The 13560-nt window shown below is 43.2% G+C and overlaps 1 protein-coding gene across 1 annotated transcript in view; it reads left to right on the forward strand.

The window, feature by feature from the left end:
• The window catches only part of TECTA (tectorin alpha), a 63216-nt gene that overhangs the window by 11217 nt on the left and 38439 nt on the right, over positions 1-13560 (forward strand). Inside the window, exons 3-7 of the mRNA XM_042473973.1 lie at positions 1615-1752; positions 3178-3343; positions 8906-9318; positions 9737-10310; positions 12382-12974. Of these exons, the coding sequence (XP_042329907.1) occupies positions 1615-1752; positions 3178-3343; positions 8906-9318; positions 9737-10310; positions 12382-12974 (1884 nt within the window). The remainder of the gene's footprint in view (positions 1-1614; positions 1753-3177; positions 3344-8905; positions 9319-9736; positions 10311-12381; positions 12975-13560) is intronic.

Here is a 13560-nt window from a genome sequence, read left to right on the forward strand (position 1 = left end):
AATAAAATGCACAGATATAGGATGGGTGACACCTGGCTGAATGAAACTACGTGTGAAAGGGATCTAGGAGTCCAAGTAGACCACAAGTTGATCATGAGTGAACAGTGTGATGCGGCAGCTAAAAAGGCCAATGCTATTTTAGGCTGCATCAATAGAAGTATAGTGTCTAGATCAAGAGAAGTAATAGTGCCACTGTATTCTGCTCTGGTCAGGCCCCACCTAGAATATTGTGTCCAGTTCTGGGCGCCACAATTCAGAAAGGACATTGAGAAACTGGAGCGTGTCCAAAGGAGGGCGACAAAAATGGTGAAAGGTCTGGAAACCATGCCCTATGAGGAACGACTTAGGGAGCTGGGGATGTTTAGCCTGGAGAAAAGAAGGTTAAGAGGTGATATGATCGCCCTGTTTAAATATTTGAAGGGATGTCATATTGAAGAGGGAGCAAGCTTGTTTTCTGCTGCTCCAGAGAACAGGACCAGGAACAATGGATGCAAGCTGCAGGAAAAGAGATTCCACCTGAACATTAGGAGGAACTTCCTGACAGTTAGGGCTGTTCGACAATGGAATGCACTCCCTCGGAGGGTGATAGAGTCTCCTTCCTTGGAGGTCTTTAAACAGAGGCTGGATGGCCATCTGTCAGGGATGCTTTGATTTGGATTTCCTGCATGGCAGGGGGTTGGACTGGATGGCCTTGTGGTCTCTTCCAACTCTATGATTCTATGATTCTATGATTCTATGCATCATTGAAATACCATACCTCCAAAGTGACTCGAAGCAGCTTTATTTTGGCCTGTCTGTAACAGGCCAATATTTCCAAAACAAAACAGGAAGGAAAGGATGGCCAAAACACTCTCAGCAGGAAAGTCTGCCAGGTTTGCTGATTTGGGAAGGCATCGTTTAGTGCAAAATCCTCAAGACTGAATGACGTGACTTATATTATTATGCTATTTGAATATTCAGTGTATGGAAATAGGAAAGAAATGGGGATGATCAGACCTTCCAGGACTCTTTTATTCACATTTTGTCGGTGCTTATTCTAACACTGCCATCTATAGGATGTATGAAATTGCAAAATAGTCAGATTGAGATGTTTTCGTTGAGCAACATCTGGGGAGGAAGGATCTACAGCTGAAATGAAATTTGGTGTGTGTAATTGAGGGAAGGGGGAAAATTAAATTCTCTTAGCTCAGTCTTGCTTTCGAAAATTCAAGATTAGCCTCTTAATTTATTTTCCTCCCAAGCATTGCCAATTAAAAACGCCGCCAGATTGGAATGGATTTTATTTTATTATTAAAGGAGTGTTGTATTTTGTAGGCCAAGTCGTAACTATTATTATAAACCCCTCTGGGAAGATAATATAGGGCAAAAAGGTGCTTTTAAAAAATCCATTGAATAAATCAATCAATAAAAATGCAAATAATAAAATCCACTGCTTTTGAGATCATAAACAAAATGTTTCACCAATTCAGTTGTTTAAAAAAGAAAAAAAAATTTTTTTAAACAACTGAATTGGTGAAACATTTTGGGGAAATACTTCAGCCTGGAAGGAAAAAGTTGGCCAAAGGGAGAGCTTTTTTTCTCTGTTGTCTGAGCAAATAGTTATCTTTTGAACAGGTGAACACTTTCCAGGCTCTCCTCATCTCTGATGGAACGTCCTCCTTTGCTATGTTCAACTATGAAGACATCACCTGGACTACTGGGACGGCAAGTGGAGGAGATCCCCTGACTGGTCTTGGTGGTGTGATGGCTCAGGTAGGATCTTCAGCTCATCTCCAAAAATTGTTGATTCAAGTGGTCATTTTAGCACATACAAATCCATGGGCAGCTTGTGGCCCTCTCCCTTAGAGGTTGTAATTCTCATCAACCCTAGCCAGCATAGCCAGAGTTGAGGAATCATGTGGTTTGAAGTCCACGAACAACTAAAAGGTGACCTGTCCCTCATCCTTGGGGATGCTCCTTGTCCACACTGCACAATTATATCTGATTGATTCCACTTTTACTGTTCTGGTCCAAATACAACAGACTCCCTCCATTCCCTTGTTGGGAAGATTGGAAGACACATGGCCCAAAGCCTGGTTCTTAGACCAGAGAACAGATGGCCCATGCAACACCAGAAACAGGTTTTATTCCTCTTTCCATGGCTTTTTAGAAGTCCCTGTTTGCTCTAGTACTTCTGGGAACATCTGGAGCCTTCTGTTCTGAAGCCAGGTAGCTTTAGACATTTCAAACCACCGTTCTTCTCATAAGATTTCTTCCTCACAGGAATGGATAAGATGGCCCAGATCCTGAGATGTGAAAACTCCAGTACATACATCTTGGCTGTACACACACACACACACACACACACACACACCTGTCTTCTCTCTTTATCTGTCTGTTCTCATACATATATCTGAGATAACTGCTTCTGAGGAAGTGGACTGTAATATGCAAAAGTTTATGCTGCAATAAATGTGTCAGCTTTTCAAGTGTTTTAAGACCTTGCTTGCTATCCCAATGGCTGTTCTGCCATCCAGTGGGAATCTGATCTAAAAGGCAATTTTCTAGTTTGCTCTTTTCGAAGAATCACAAACTCTGGGGATCAAAAGGGCTCACAAAGGGCATTTAGTCCAGCTCCCTGCCATGCAGGAGTATAAAACTAAAGCACTCCTGAAAGATGCCCATCCATCCTCTGTTTGAAGACCTCAAACAATGGAGAATCCACTACCTTCTCAAGGCAATCTATCAAACAGTTCTTACAATAAACATGTTGTTCCTAATTTTTAGGTGGAATCTCCTTTCCTGTGGTTTGCATCCATTGCTCCATGGTCTAGTCTCTGGAGCAGCAGAAAACAAGCTTGTTCCAACTTCTATGTGATGTCCCTTTAGATATTTAAATATAGCTATCATGTCTCCTCTCAGGCTTCTCTTCTCCAAGTTAAACATATCCAGCTCACTAAGCTATTCCTCATAAAGCTTCCTTTTCAGACCTTCGATCATCTTGGTTGTCCTTTGCAGGGCACATTCCAACTTTTCAACAATCCTCTTGAACTGTGTAGCCCAGGAGTGGACACATCATTTCTGGCGAGGTTTAACTGAAGCAAAACAGAGCAGCAGTGCTATTTCCCTTGAGCTGGGCACTTTGTTTTGCATTGTTTTGGGTTTTGCAAGCAAAGTCTTGCCCTTTCTGTCTTGTAGGCAGGCTTCAATGGCGGAAACAGCACCAACTATTTTAGCATTCCTGGATCCAGAACCCCCGACATAGTCAACATTGAAGACACAACCAATGTCAATGTGCCAGGCCGCTGGGTATTCAAAATCGATGGGCACGAAATTGACCCAGCCAACGGATGCAGCTTTAGAGGTAAGCAGCCATAGAATTTCAAGGGCATTTTAAATGCTGTAAACATTTTCAGAGGCATTTTTTTCACATCCTTTCAGTGGCCTTTCTGGAGGAGTTATGGGTATTATAGTTCTGGGAGGAAAGTCTGAGAGGAGGAAAAGAACAAACTATGACAGTTTTGTAGTGTGTTATGATATTTTGTTCATGTTATTAATTATTAATTAGAGCAAATACTTCACAGTCCTGATCTGACAGATAACAAAGGACAAATAGAATGGAGACATTCCTTCCCCATTCAAAATGGGTCTGCTTTAATGTTAGTAGCTTAAGAGAGTTCTGCTTCCATTCTTATCTGTCGCAGGCATAGCAATTAACAGATTCCTCAAGAGCTGTTGCCTTAGTCTCTTGAAGCAAAGAATCCTCTTACACCTTAATAAATATATTGCAGGATGTGTTTCTATGGGGCCATAAAGGCATGAGGTGGCCTTCCAAAATTGAAACTTTATATGCACATTAGTGCAGAGAGGAAAAATAGCAGAACCTGGCACAATTACAGTTACCCAGAATCCCCCACCAAGAATAGTTTGTGGCTTCCCAGCTTCAGGGTTTTTTTTTTTTGTGTGTGTGTGTGTGTGATTTAATTCTAAAGGTTTAAATGCCTCTCCTAAAACACAGTTACTGCTAAGAAAAATTCCAAGCTAAAATATACTGGTATGTTTTTTACCAGTCTTCAGGTTGAAAGGGATTTGCTCCTATTGCTCTAGTTAATGGACCATCCTACCAAGTCAGTTAGAGACATTGGGGATCCCTTACACACTGCCCCCCCAATTGTTCTGATTTGGCAGACACAGTCCCGGTTAATCCTCTGTTGTCTCACTTTTTCAGCTGCTTTTAAAGTGTCCCAGTTTCTCTCTCTTCCTCCCATTTTGCACCTTTGTCCTCCACTTATTTCAGTTGCAGCAAACTGAGTTCCACGTGCAAAAGGGGTTTGCACTCACTTCACTTGGCTGCAGCAGAAGAGAGACAAGGGCAGAATCTTTCCCTCGGCTATAAGCCAAGACAAAAGCAAACTGAGACAACCTCTCCTAGGTTGTTTGCTCTTTCTCATTAATAGCCTTTGCCATCTTGACCACACTCTGATATTACTTGGCCATGCATGTCCTGGTTTTCATCAGCGTTTGAAATTGTCAGTAAACCAATTCAATAAATTGATCTGTAAGTCATCTGTGAAATGTTGGAGGGTATGCCCTTAGCGTAGCAAGAAAGATGAAACAATTACTTTCTAAAGCGAGTCGGGAATTTTGCAGCCCTTCAGATGTTAGACTGCAACTTCCAGATGTTAGACTGCAACTCCCTTTGGCTGTGTTGAGTAAGGCTGCTGGAATTTGCAATCCACATCATCTGGATGATTGCATGATTCTCACTGCTGTTCTAAAGCAAGAAAGCCATCCTGCCTCCATGCAGAGTCCTAGTTCTACAGCTGTTGGCCAGGTTTGCTAATGTATTGTAACCCAGTCACTCCAGACTAATGAAGCCTCCCTTTTCAGACCAGATTTGCTGAAATATAGAGACTTGAAGGTCTATCACAGAATAGCCTCCTGAGCAGCAGCAATTGCCTGGTCTCATGTCAGTGAGGCAGTGAATCCACTCCACAGTTTAGTTTTGCCTTTACAGGAATTGAACCATATCTCCCAAAAGGCTTCATCATCTTCGATAATTCCTTTAAAGCTATCTAAAACATGGAATGGATTCACCATCTGCATGACATGGTGACAGCCACCAACCAGCGTTGCACCCAAGAGACTTGAGCCTTAACCAATACCATGGAATAGAATCAATGCAATTTACCTGACTTGAGTCATCATCCAATCATTGAGTCAATGGGTCTACTCTAGCAATAGCTTTAGCTCCCCATCATTTTCATTATCTAGGTAATATATATATAACTAACAGAATCCTTCTTTTTAAAAAAGAAAAAGAAAGAAAACATGGGCTTGTCTTCTATTACTTTCCACCTAATAAGTTAAGGGCCTCTTGTTAAGGGCTTTTAAAACACCAGCGGTGAAAGGGATCCTATTAATCTTATCTTTACAAATGCAACACTCTGCCGCTAACAAGCCAGACTTGCCTGTTTGCTTCATTGGAAATGCCACCGCAATAAAAAGATTGTACGCCTGATCACAATCTCTTCAGCTACTGAATTATGGATCTCAGGCACGTTCTGGGCCTCCCTGTTCCAATTTTAGTGTAAAATGTTTGTCTGAACATCGGTGTAACGGATACCAAAGCTATTGCGGTGATCCCTTTGGGACTCAGCTGCATAGAGATTATAGCATTAGTGGTTCCGAAATTTTAAAAAGATTCCTTTTGCTGAATAGAGGTCCGTTCTCCTCTTCCTTTCCAGAAGACTGCAAATGGTAGGGATGGGAAAAGTTACTTTTTTTTTTGGACAACCCCCTTTGAATCCCCAAGTTGTCATGCCCATTGACATCAAAAGGGCTTGCCCTGTGATGCTATGAAAACCACAACATTTTCAGCTTTGGACCCTGAAATTTCAGGGAAAGGGTAGGCAGCTCTAGGGAACCCTACATGATGATTAAAATTCAGATATACCAAATATTTCACTTTTCACTACTTTTGGATTATGAAATAGTGATAATTAAACATCAAAGAATTTTAAGATGAATAAACCCAGCTATACCCTTTTGGATTAGGGCTGGGTCCCATGGTGTTTAGCCTGTTTTGGGGGAAAACGAAAACTTGTTCAATTAAGAGTCTGTCTTCCTCTGCAGAGTTTGCAAGGGAAAGCGCTAAACCTCTTGTGTTCCTCTAAGACTCACTTCAGCGAAATAAGGTAAACAGGCAGTATTCAAAATTACATAACTAAAACTTCATTAGTTGCTTTGAAATATTCCTTCAGATCATAAATACATAGATTGATTGCCTAGGACCTGCCTAACTAAAGAAAAGTTTCAAGCCAAGGAGGAGCTCAGCAGAACTGGTGGTCACCATCTTGAAAGAGGAAGAAGATGGAGGAAAGAGGAAAAGAGGAAGGGTCTTTATACAACTACAGATACTAGGATGTTTCTAAGGTCACATGAGTCTGGATGCTTAGAGACATGGACACATTTATTTAGAGTATTTATACCCTGCCCTTTAGCCAAAAATCTTCCAGGCCAGCTTACAAATCATTAATGGGAGAGTTCCCTGCCCTAAGGCTTCCTTTATAAATAAGACACACACAGAATAGGGGATGAGTAGAGAAGAGGATTAAGCCCAGCAGATGCTGGCTGATCTTCTCGCCCTCAGAGGCCAAAGCAATGGTATTTGGAACATGGCCTCATATCAACCATGGGGCAAAGGCACAATGGAGTTGTGCCTTGTTGTTCTTTCCCTCGGAGTCCACAGCAATGGCAGTTGGAATAGAGAGAGGGCTTCTCACCAGCCACTGGACCAAGGCATGATGGAGCTATGCCTGGCTGCTCTTCTTTCCATCATCGTTCAGAGCAATGGCACTTGGAATGGAAAGAGGACTTCTCTCCAGCTACTGGTCCAAGGCATGATGGAGCCATGCCTGGTTGCTCTTCTGACCTTGAGAGTCCAGAGCAATGGCAGTAGGAATAGGGAGAGGGCTTCTCACCAGCCACTGGCCCAAGGCATGATGGAGATGGGCTGGTTGCTCTTCTCTCCATCAGAGTTCAGAGCAACGGCAGCTGGAATGGAAAGGGGACTTCTCATCAGCTACTGGTCCAAGGCATGGTGGATCCATTTCTGGTTGCTCTTATGTCCTTCAGAGTTCAAAGCAATGGCAGTTGGAATAGAGAGAGGGCTTTTCGTCAGCCACTGGGCCAAGGCATGATGGAGCTTTGCCTGGCTGCACCTCTGCCCCTCAGAGGCTATTAACATCCGTGCCTAAGCAATGGAAAAAAATGCTCTAGAGACAGTGTGTAAGACAGAAGCATACAGAAAATTGTTATACTGTCTAAAGTACTATTGCCATAATGGCAAATGGGAGAAGGAGGTGGTGAGAGAATGCTTCATCAAGTAGTATTTTGCAGCATACCCCAATTAAAGTAAAGGTATGTATGATATGTCTCTGTGTGTATTAGATCTGAATGTGTTTATATACCTTGGGTAAAATTCAGTACCACTGTGTGACTATCATAAAACACTGCTGCTCCAAAATTATGCTCCTTGATGTTTAATTATCACGACTTCATAGTGTAGGAAAACGAGCCTAACTAAGCAATTGCAAATTAATGCCCCTTGAGTTGCAAACATAACTCACCCATTGTTATTAGAATTCAGTTAACAGCAGTGACACCGTATTTGAGATGTAATTCACGCTGCACAGATTTAGTAATTTGTAGGTGCCAGCTGCCTTCACCGCAGCTTAATTGTGGTCAATGCACTGTGATTTGAACATGCTTTGTTTTCTTCCTCTTGCGCTGGCGAATGTAGAAATGGCGTATCTGCTAAAATCCAGGAGGCTTTGCAATTCAATCTTGTGTTCCTTGTCAGTGAGGTTTAATAAAAAAAAAATGCTGAGCTACAATTCGGCAAGTCAGTCGCATATTTGTAAGACGATATTTATACCTTAGGGAGAGGGGCCGGGTATTATTATTTTTATTTTATGTTAATGCAGCAGTAGGTACAACTTATTTAAAAGGTGGGTTTCTTCTCTCAGGGGCTTCCACAAGAGACAAGCCACCCTCTTTTTCTTGAACAGAGAAAAGGGTGGTTAAGGGAATTGGGATCAGGGAGTTGAGGGCTGCCAAAGCAGCAACATGTGGCCCCAGGGTCACAAACAAAGCATATAGTATACAGATGCACTATTAAGTTGGGGTAGAGAATAAAAATTAAGAGTGAGTGCCAGTGTTGTTATAGCTTAAAGATGATTGTGACACAGTTCCAGTCCAAAGATGTCTGGCCCACAGTTCCAAATCCTTGGTCTCCCATCACTCTTCTTGCCCCTTTACCTTCTCTGGATCTGGTACTTGGGCCTCAAGTTAATCCCTATTGTGGGCAAGTGTTTATGTTGATCAGTGGATTCACCATGGTAATTGTGACCAGTCCTGGGAGATGTTTAGCCTTTTCACTGTTCAATTGCTCTGGTGCTACCACAAACTACACATCCAATTTCATAACAGTGAGCCATGACAATTAAAGTGCTGTCAAACTGCATTATTTCTGCAGTGCCTTAGATGCATGGAAGTAGACCAAGTCAACGGAAGCTTATGCAAGATTTGCATACGTTCAAGCATTCCTTCTTCTTCAAGAAGGAAGGTCTATAGTTTTGGATCCTTAGTTGTATAAATTCAGTTCCCATCTGTCATTATCATTCTCTTCTTCAAACATGGGACAGAAAATAACACCTCAGCTGGCACATGTGTAAATCTGTTGTTGTATTTGTTGCTGATACTGCTGTTTTCAAGCCCAAATTAAGTTCCCAGACTCAAAGAGAAGCAGCTGTTGGGGATTGTGCTGTAACAAGATCCAACTCAGACATCCTATTCTGAGCTGAAAAAAGTTAACATGTTGTTTGTGTGATCTGTTTGTCTGTTTTTAATTTTTTATTTTTAGGCCAGTTTCTCCGTCAAGGAGAGATATTCTGGGAAAACGCGAATTGCTCCACCAAATGCCGTTGCCTGGATTTCAACAATGAGATCTTTTGCCAGGAAGTATCCTGTGGCCCCTATGAAATCTGTGAGCCAAAGGACAAGTTCCACCAGTGTGTCCCAGTGGAAAGCAGCACTTGCGTGGTGTTTGGAGACCCACATTACCACACTTTCGATGGCTTCCTCTTCCACTTCCAGGGTTCCTGCTCCTACCTTTTAGCCAGGCAGTGTTGGCCAGGATCAAACCTACCTTTCTTTAGTGTGGAAGCCAAGAATGAGAATCGAGGTGGTTCTCCAGTCTCCTGGCTGAAGGACATCTCTGTGGAGGTTTATTCACACAAGATAATCATCCCCAAAGGCAGCTTTGGAAAAATTATGGTGAGATTCTGGTGAGATTCTGGTGAAATTATGGTGAGTTGGCTGGCCCTGAAACAGGAAACAGGAGGGAAAGGAATGTCGATAACTGTGACAGGACAGGAAGGAGGTGAGAGTAAGAAAAAGCCTAATCTTTTCAGGGTTTTGTTGAGAATAAAACAACAAAGAGTGGATCAGAACCTATACAAAAGTTCTGAGCACCTTTCCATGGAAGAGGGAGAGGTCAATTGGTAAAAAGTAGGAACAGAGAGAGAAACTAGAACATTTTAAAAGTAGCTGGAAATATGGGCCAGCAGAGGATTAACAAGGCTGTCCCTGCCAGGCTGGACTAGTAAGAGAATATGGGATCCTCGCCATAGTATATACACAGCCCCTTCTATTTTGCTTGTTTTAAACAAATGGCTTTTCTACCCTCCTCCAGATAGATGACTTGGTCATGTCTCTCCCTGTCCTGCTGGAACTGGGGGCAATAAAAATCTATCAGAGTGGTTTGTCGACAGCTGTGGAAACCGACTTTGGCCTTTTGGTGACTTACGATGGAGACCACTATGCGGCCATTTCAGTCCCAGGCTCCTACATCAATGGTACTTGCGGACTCTGCGGGAACTATAACAAGAACCCGGAGGATGATGCCTTGCGCTCAGATGGGAAAATGGCCATCTCTGTGCTGGACCTGGGAGAGAGCTGGCGTGTCTACCACCCTGAATGGAAGTGTTCCCCTGGATGTTTGGACAACTGTAGCCTCTGCGATGGGGCCATGGAGTCTCTTTACTTTGGTCCTGACCACTGTGGCTTCATCAATAAAACTGGGGGACCTCTGTGGGAATGTGGCGCCATCGTCGACCCCACAGCATTTGTCCACAGCTGTGTCTATGACCTGTGCAGCATCCGAGACAATGGCACAGGAGGACTCTGCCAAGCCATCCAAGCGTATGCCTTGGTTTGCCAGGCCTTGGGGATTCCCATTGGGGAGTGGCGAGTGCAGGCGGGATGCGGTAAGTGGACTGAATGGGGTGGCATTAGAGATGGGAAGCAAACCTTGCAGAAAGGAGTGATGTGGTTGCAGGCATCCCCCCCCCTGCACTTTTTTGGAAGGTGCAGGGGGGCAGCTGCAAAGGAGCAGCAATAAAATGAAAGCACTGGCCCCTCATTAAGCAGTATGCCCCTGTGAACTTTTCCTTCACTCCCCAAATTTCCAAAATTGCAAAGAGGGAGATATTGAAAATCATTCATACTTAAAACGCTTTCTATTTGCTGAGTTTGCATCCCATTGGTCAGTTTGCCTCCTCATTTTCTTTGGATACCCAATTTCTTTTTCTAAATGCTCAACTGACCATTGCATTTCTGCAATGCTAGAAAATTGGGGAGTGAAGAACAATTTCATTGTGGGTGGAATTCCAGTTTGGGGAACAGTGTCTTCATTTTGACCCCTCCCCATAGCTACCCCCCGGATGGATTTCTGATCAATCCAACAAGACCATTTTACCTGTAGGAATGGGGCAATCCAACATACAGAATGATTATGTACAGAAACAGTGGCACATTCTTAGGAGTTTATCCCAATGGAGGTGATTTCAACATTAAAGGGAGATTATAGTGCTTTTAAAGCATCCCACAAATGAAGCAGAAATAGTGAGTAATTGCATGAATGATTATCACACGCAATTTTGCAAATAAAGTGATATCGGAAATGCATTGTCGCTGAAATCCTGAAAGTAAAAGGATGTGCATTAATGCTTCTTTGTGACCACTTTAATGGTGGGTTTTGTGTGATGTCATGTGAAATGTTATACGTAATGACATGATTTCTCCAGGATATTCATGGGATAAACTCCCGATCTCCTTCATGTGATAAACTCCTATGGGTTGCCGGTAAGTCCTGAGCAGTTTTGGTGCTTTTTCGAAGGTGGACTTCCTTTCTGAGATGGATTCAGTGGCCTTCAAGAAGCCCTGCAAGAAACAAAATTAAAAAGTTAATGAGATCAGACAGGGGAGACAGAAAAGCCTGGGATTCAAGCAGGCATTGTTGCTGAGAAACCTGATTCCACCTTCTCCAGGTTGCAGTCAGAGAAGGACAAAGGGACACTTGAATTAACTAAGGGACAGCGAGCAAAAGCCAACCAGAAGGGAAACCTTCACAGGCTTATTATTTGCTCCCTGGATGGAATTCAGTGCTAGGTGGAAAGGAATTTAAGTGCTCTGTTTGAATGCGAGCAAGAGACGGTGTGATTTGCAGCTGACATTTGGGGCTCCAATAAATCAGACACATTCAGGCGGGTTTGTTTCTTTCCTCTTTCTCGCTCTCTCATTCTTTGCATGTGTCACCCGACTTTATGCTTCCATAACTCCACAGACTAAGAGGGGATGGCTTTTGATATGCACCATTCTCAGCAGGAAAAGGACAAGGCCTCATATCTTGATAACTAGATACCTGTCTCAGGTTATGTGTGTTATCTTAAGAATATTGTGGCCTGCCATTATCTGTTTAGTGCAGCATTTTTCAAAAATACTATTTATTTGTTATTACTTTTCCAATAGGTAAGAGATTACAGTGCTAGGTTAAATACAACAAAATGCAAAATCCACATGCAGCAGTACATTTATTGGGACAACTCCAAAGTATAAAATGCATTATGCAAGTTTTTGAAGCATCACTGGCTTCTTCATCAAACTTTGTCAGAGACTGTTTGTGGTGGGTATGCATAATGGTTTGGGTGTTGGACTACATCTCTAGCAACCAGGGCTCAATTTCCAGCTCGGCCATGAAACCCATTTGGTCACATCCCCTCAGCCTCAGAGAAGGCAATGGGAAACCTCCTCTGAACCAAACTTGCCAAGAAAACCCCACTATAGGTTCACCTTAGGGTCTCCAGATGTCTTAAACTTCTTGAGGGCACACAACAACAAATGCATTTTTTAAACAGACTTTTTCTGTAATTGTAACTATGTTTTTGTATGGGCTTTAAACTTGATTTCTCATTAATTTTTAATGCACCACTTTGAGCCCTAGTTTTGGGGCAACTGTGGGACATGAATTAACTGAGTGGTCTTGTCTGTTCCTTCCAGCAACCGCCGTGCAATGTCCGGAGTTCAGCCACTACTCTGTCTGCACTAACAGCTGCCCAGCATCTTGCTCCGACCTCACAGCTCCCTTGGCCTGCACCTCGCCCTGTACTGAGGGCTGCGAGTGCAATGAAGGTTATGTTCTCAGCATGGATCTCTGTGTCCCAGTCCACCAGTGTGGCTGCGATGTGGACGGCCGATACCATGCCATTGGGGAATCATTTTGGGCTTCTGTGGACTGCACGGTGCAGTGCTTTTGCGAGGACGGGGGCGATGTCACTTGCTTCAACTCCACTTGCCAAGAAGGAGAGGTTTGCACAGTGGAGAATGGCTACCAAGGCTGCTACCCTAAGAGGGAGACTTTGTGCTTAGTATCTCAGGACCATGTGCTGCAGACCTTTGATGGTGCCACCTTTGCCTATCCTCCAGACAACTCTTACACACTGATCAAAACCTGTCCAGACAGACCCAACTATCTGGAAGTGGACATCAGCAAGAAGAAGCCAGAAATCAGTCCTGAATGGCTTCGGACCTTGAGGATCCAAGTTGCCAGCCAGGAGGTCAAGATAGGGGGCGTAGACAACTCAGAAACCAAGGTAGGATCTCCAGTGATGAAGGGCTATTTTGAATGGCTACTGGCCATGCAGGGAAGGAGAGGAAGGGCTATTTATTATTGAGCTATATGTCTTGGTCGAATATCGGGGTGGGCAACTTATGCCATTCGAGGTGTTGTTGGACTGCAACTGCTATCATTCTTACCAGTATAGCTAACTGAAGGTGCAACCACAGTCCAACAAAATCAGTGGATCATTTGTCCACCCCTACAATACATTTCCAGAGTATGGAAATACTAATTTTTAAGTCTGTACCTTCCAGAATCTGCCATGCTAGCTGGAGGATTCAGGGAGCTAAAGTTAACCTTTGGAATTCAGCATTTATGTAGGGTGTTGCGGTAACACAGAGCCCTTTATCCACCCAAACTGAATCATATCATCTCTTTGTTCTAAGTTCCCTATAGGGTATTTATATCAAAGGGCAGCACAGACATAATGCAAACTTATAAGGTTTAAGCCAAGAATGTGAAACATGCAGATCTCCAGATGTTGTCAGACTGCAAGTCCCAGCTGCTCTAATGGAGAGTAGTGCTGGGACTTGCAGTCCAACAGCATCTAGAGAGCTCAA

Source organism: Sceloporus undulatus, chromosome 6 (assembly GCF_019175285.1).
Source record: "Sceloporus undulatus isolate JIND9_A2432 ecotype Alabama chromosome 6, SceUnd_v1.1, whole genome shotgun sequence".
NCBI lineage: Eukaryota > Metazoa > Chordata > Lepidosauria > Squamata > Phrynosomatidae > Sceloporus > Sceloporus undulatus.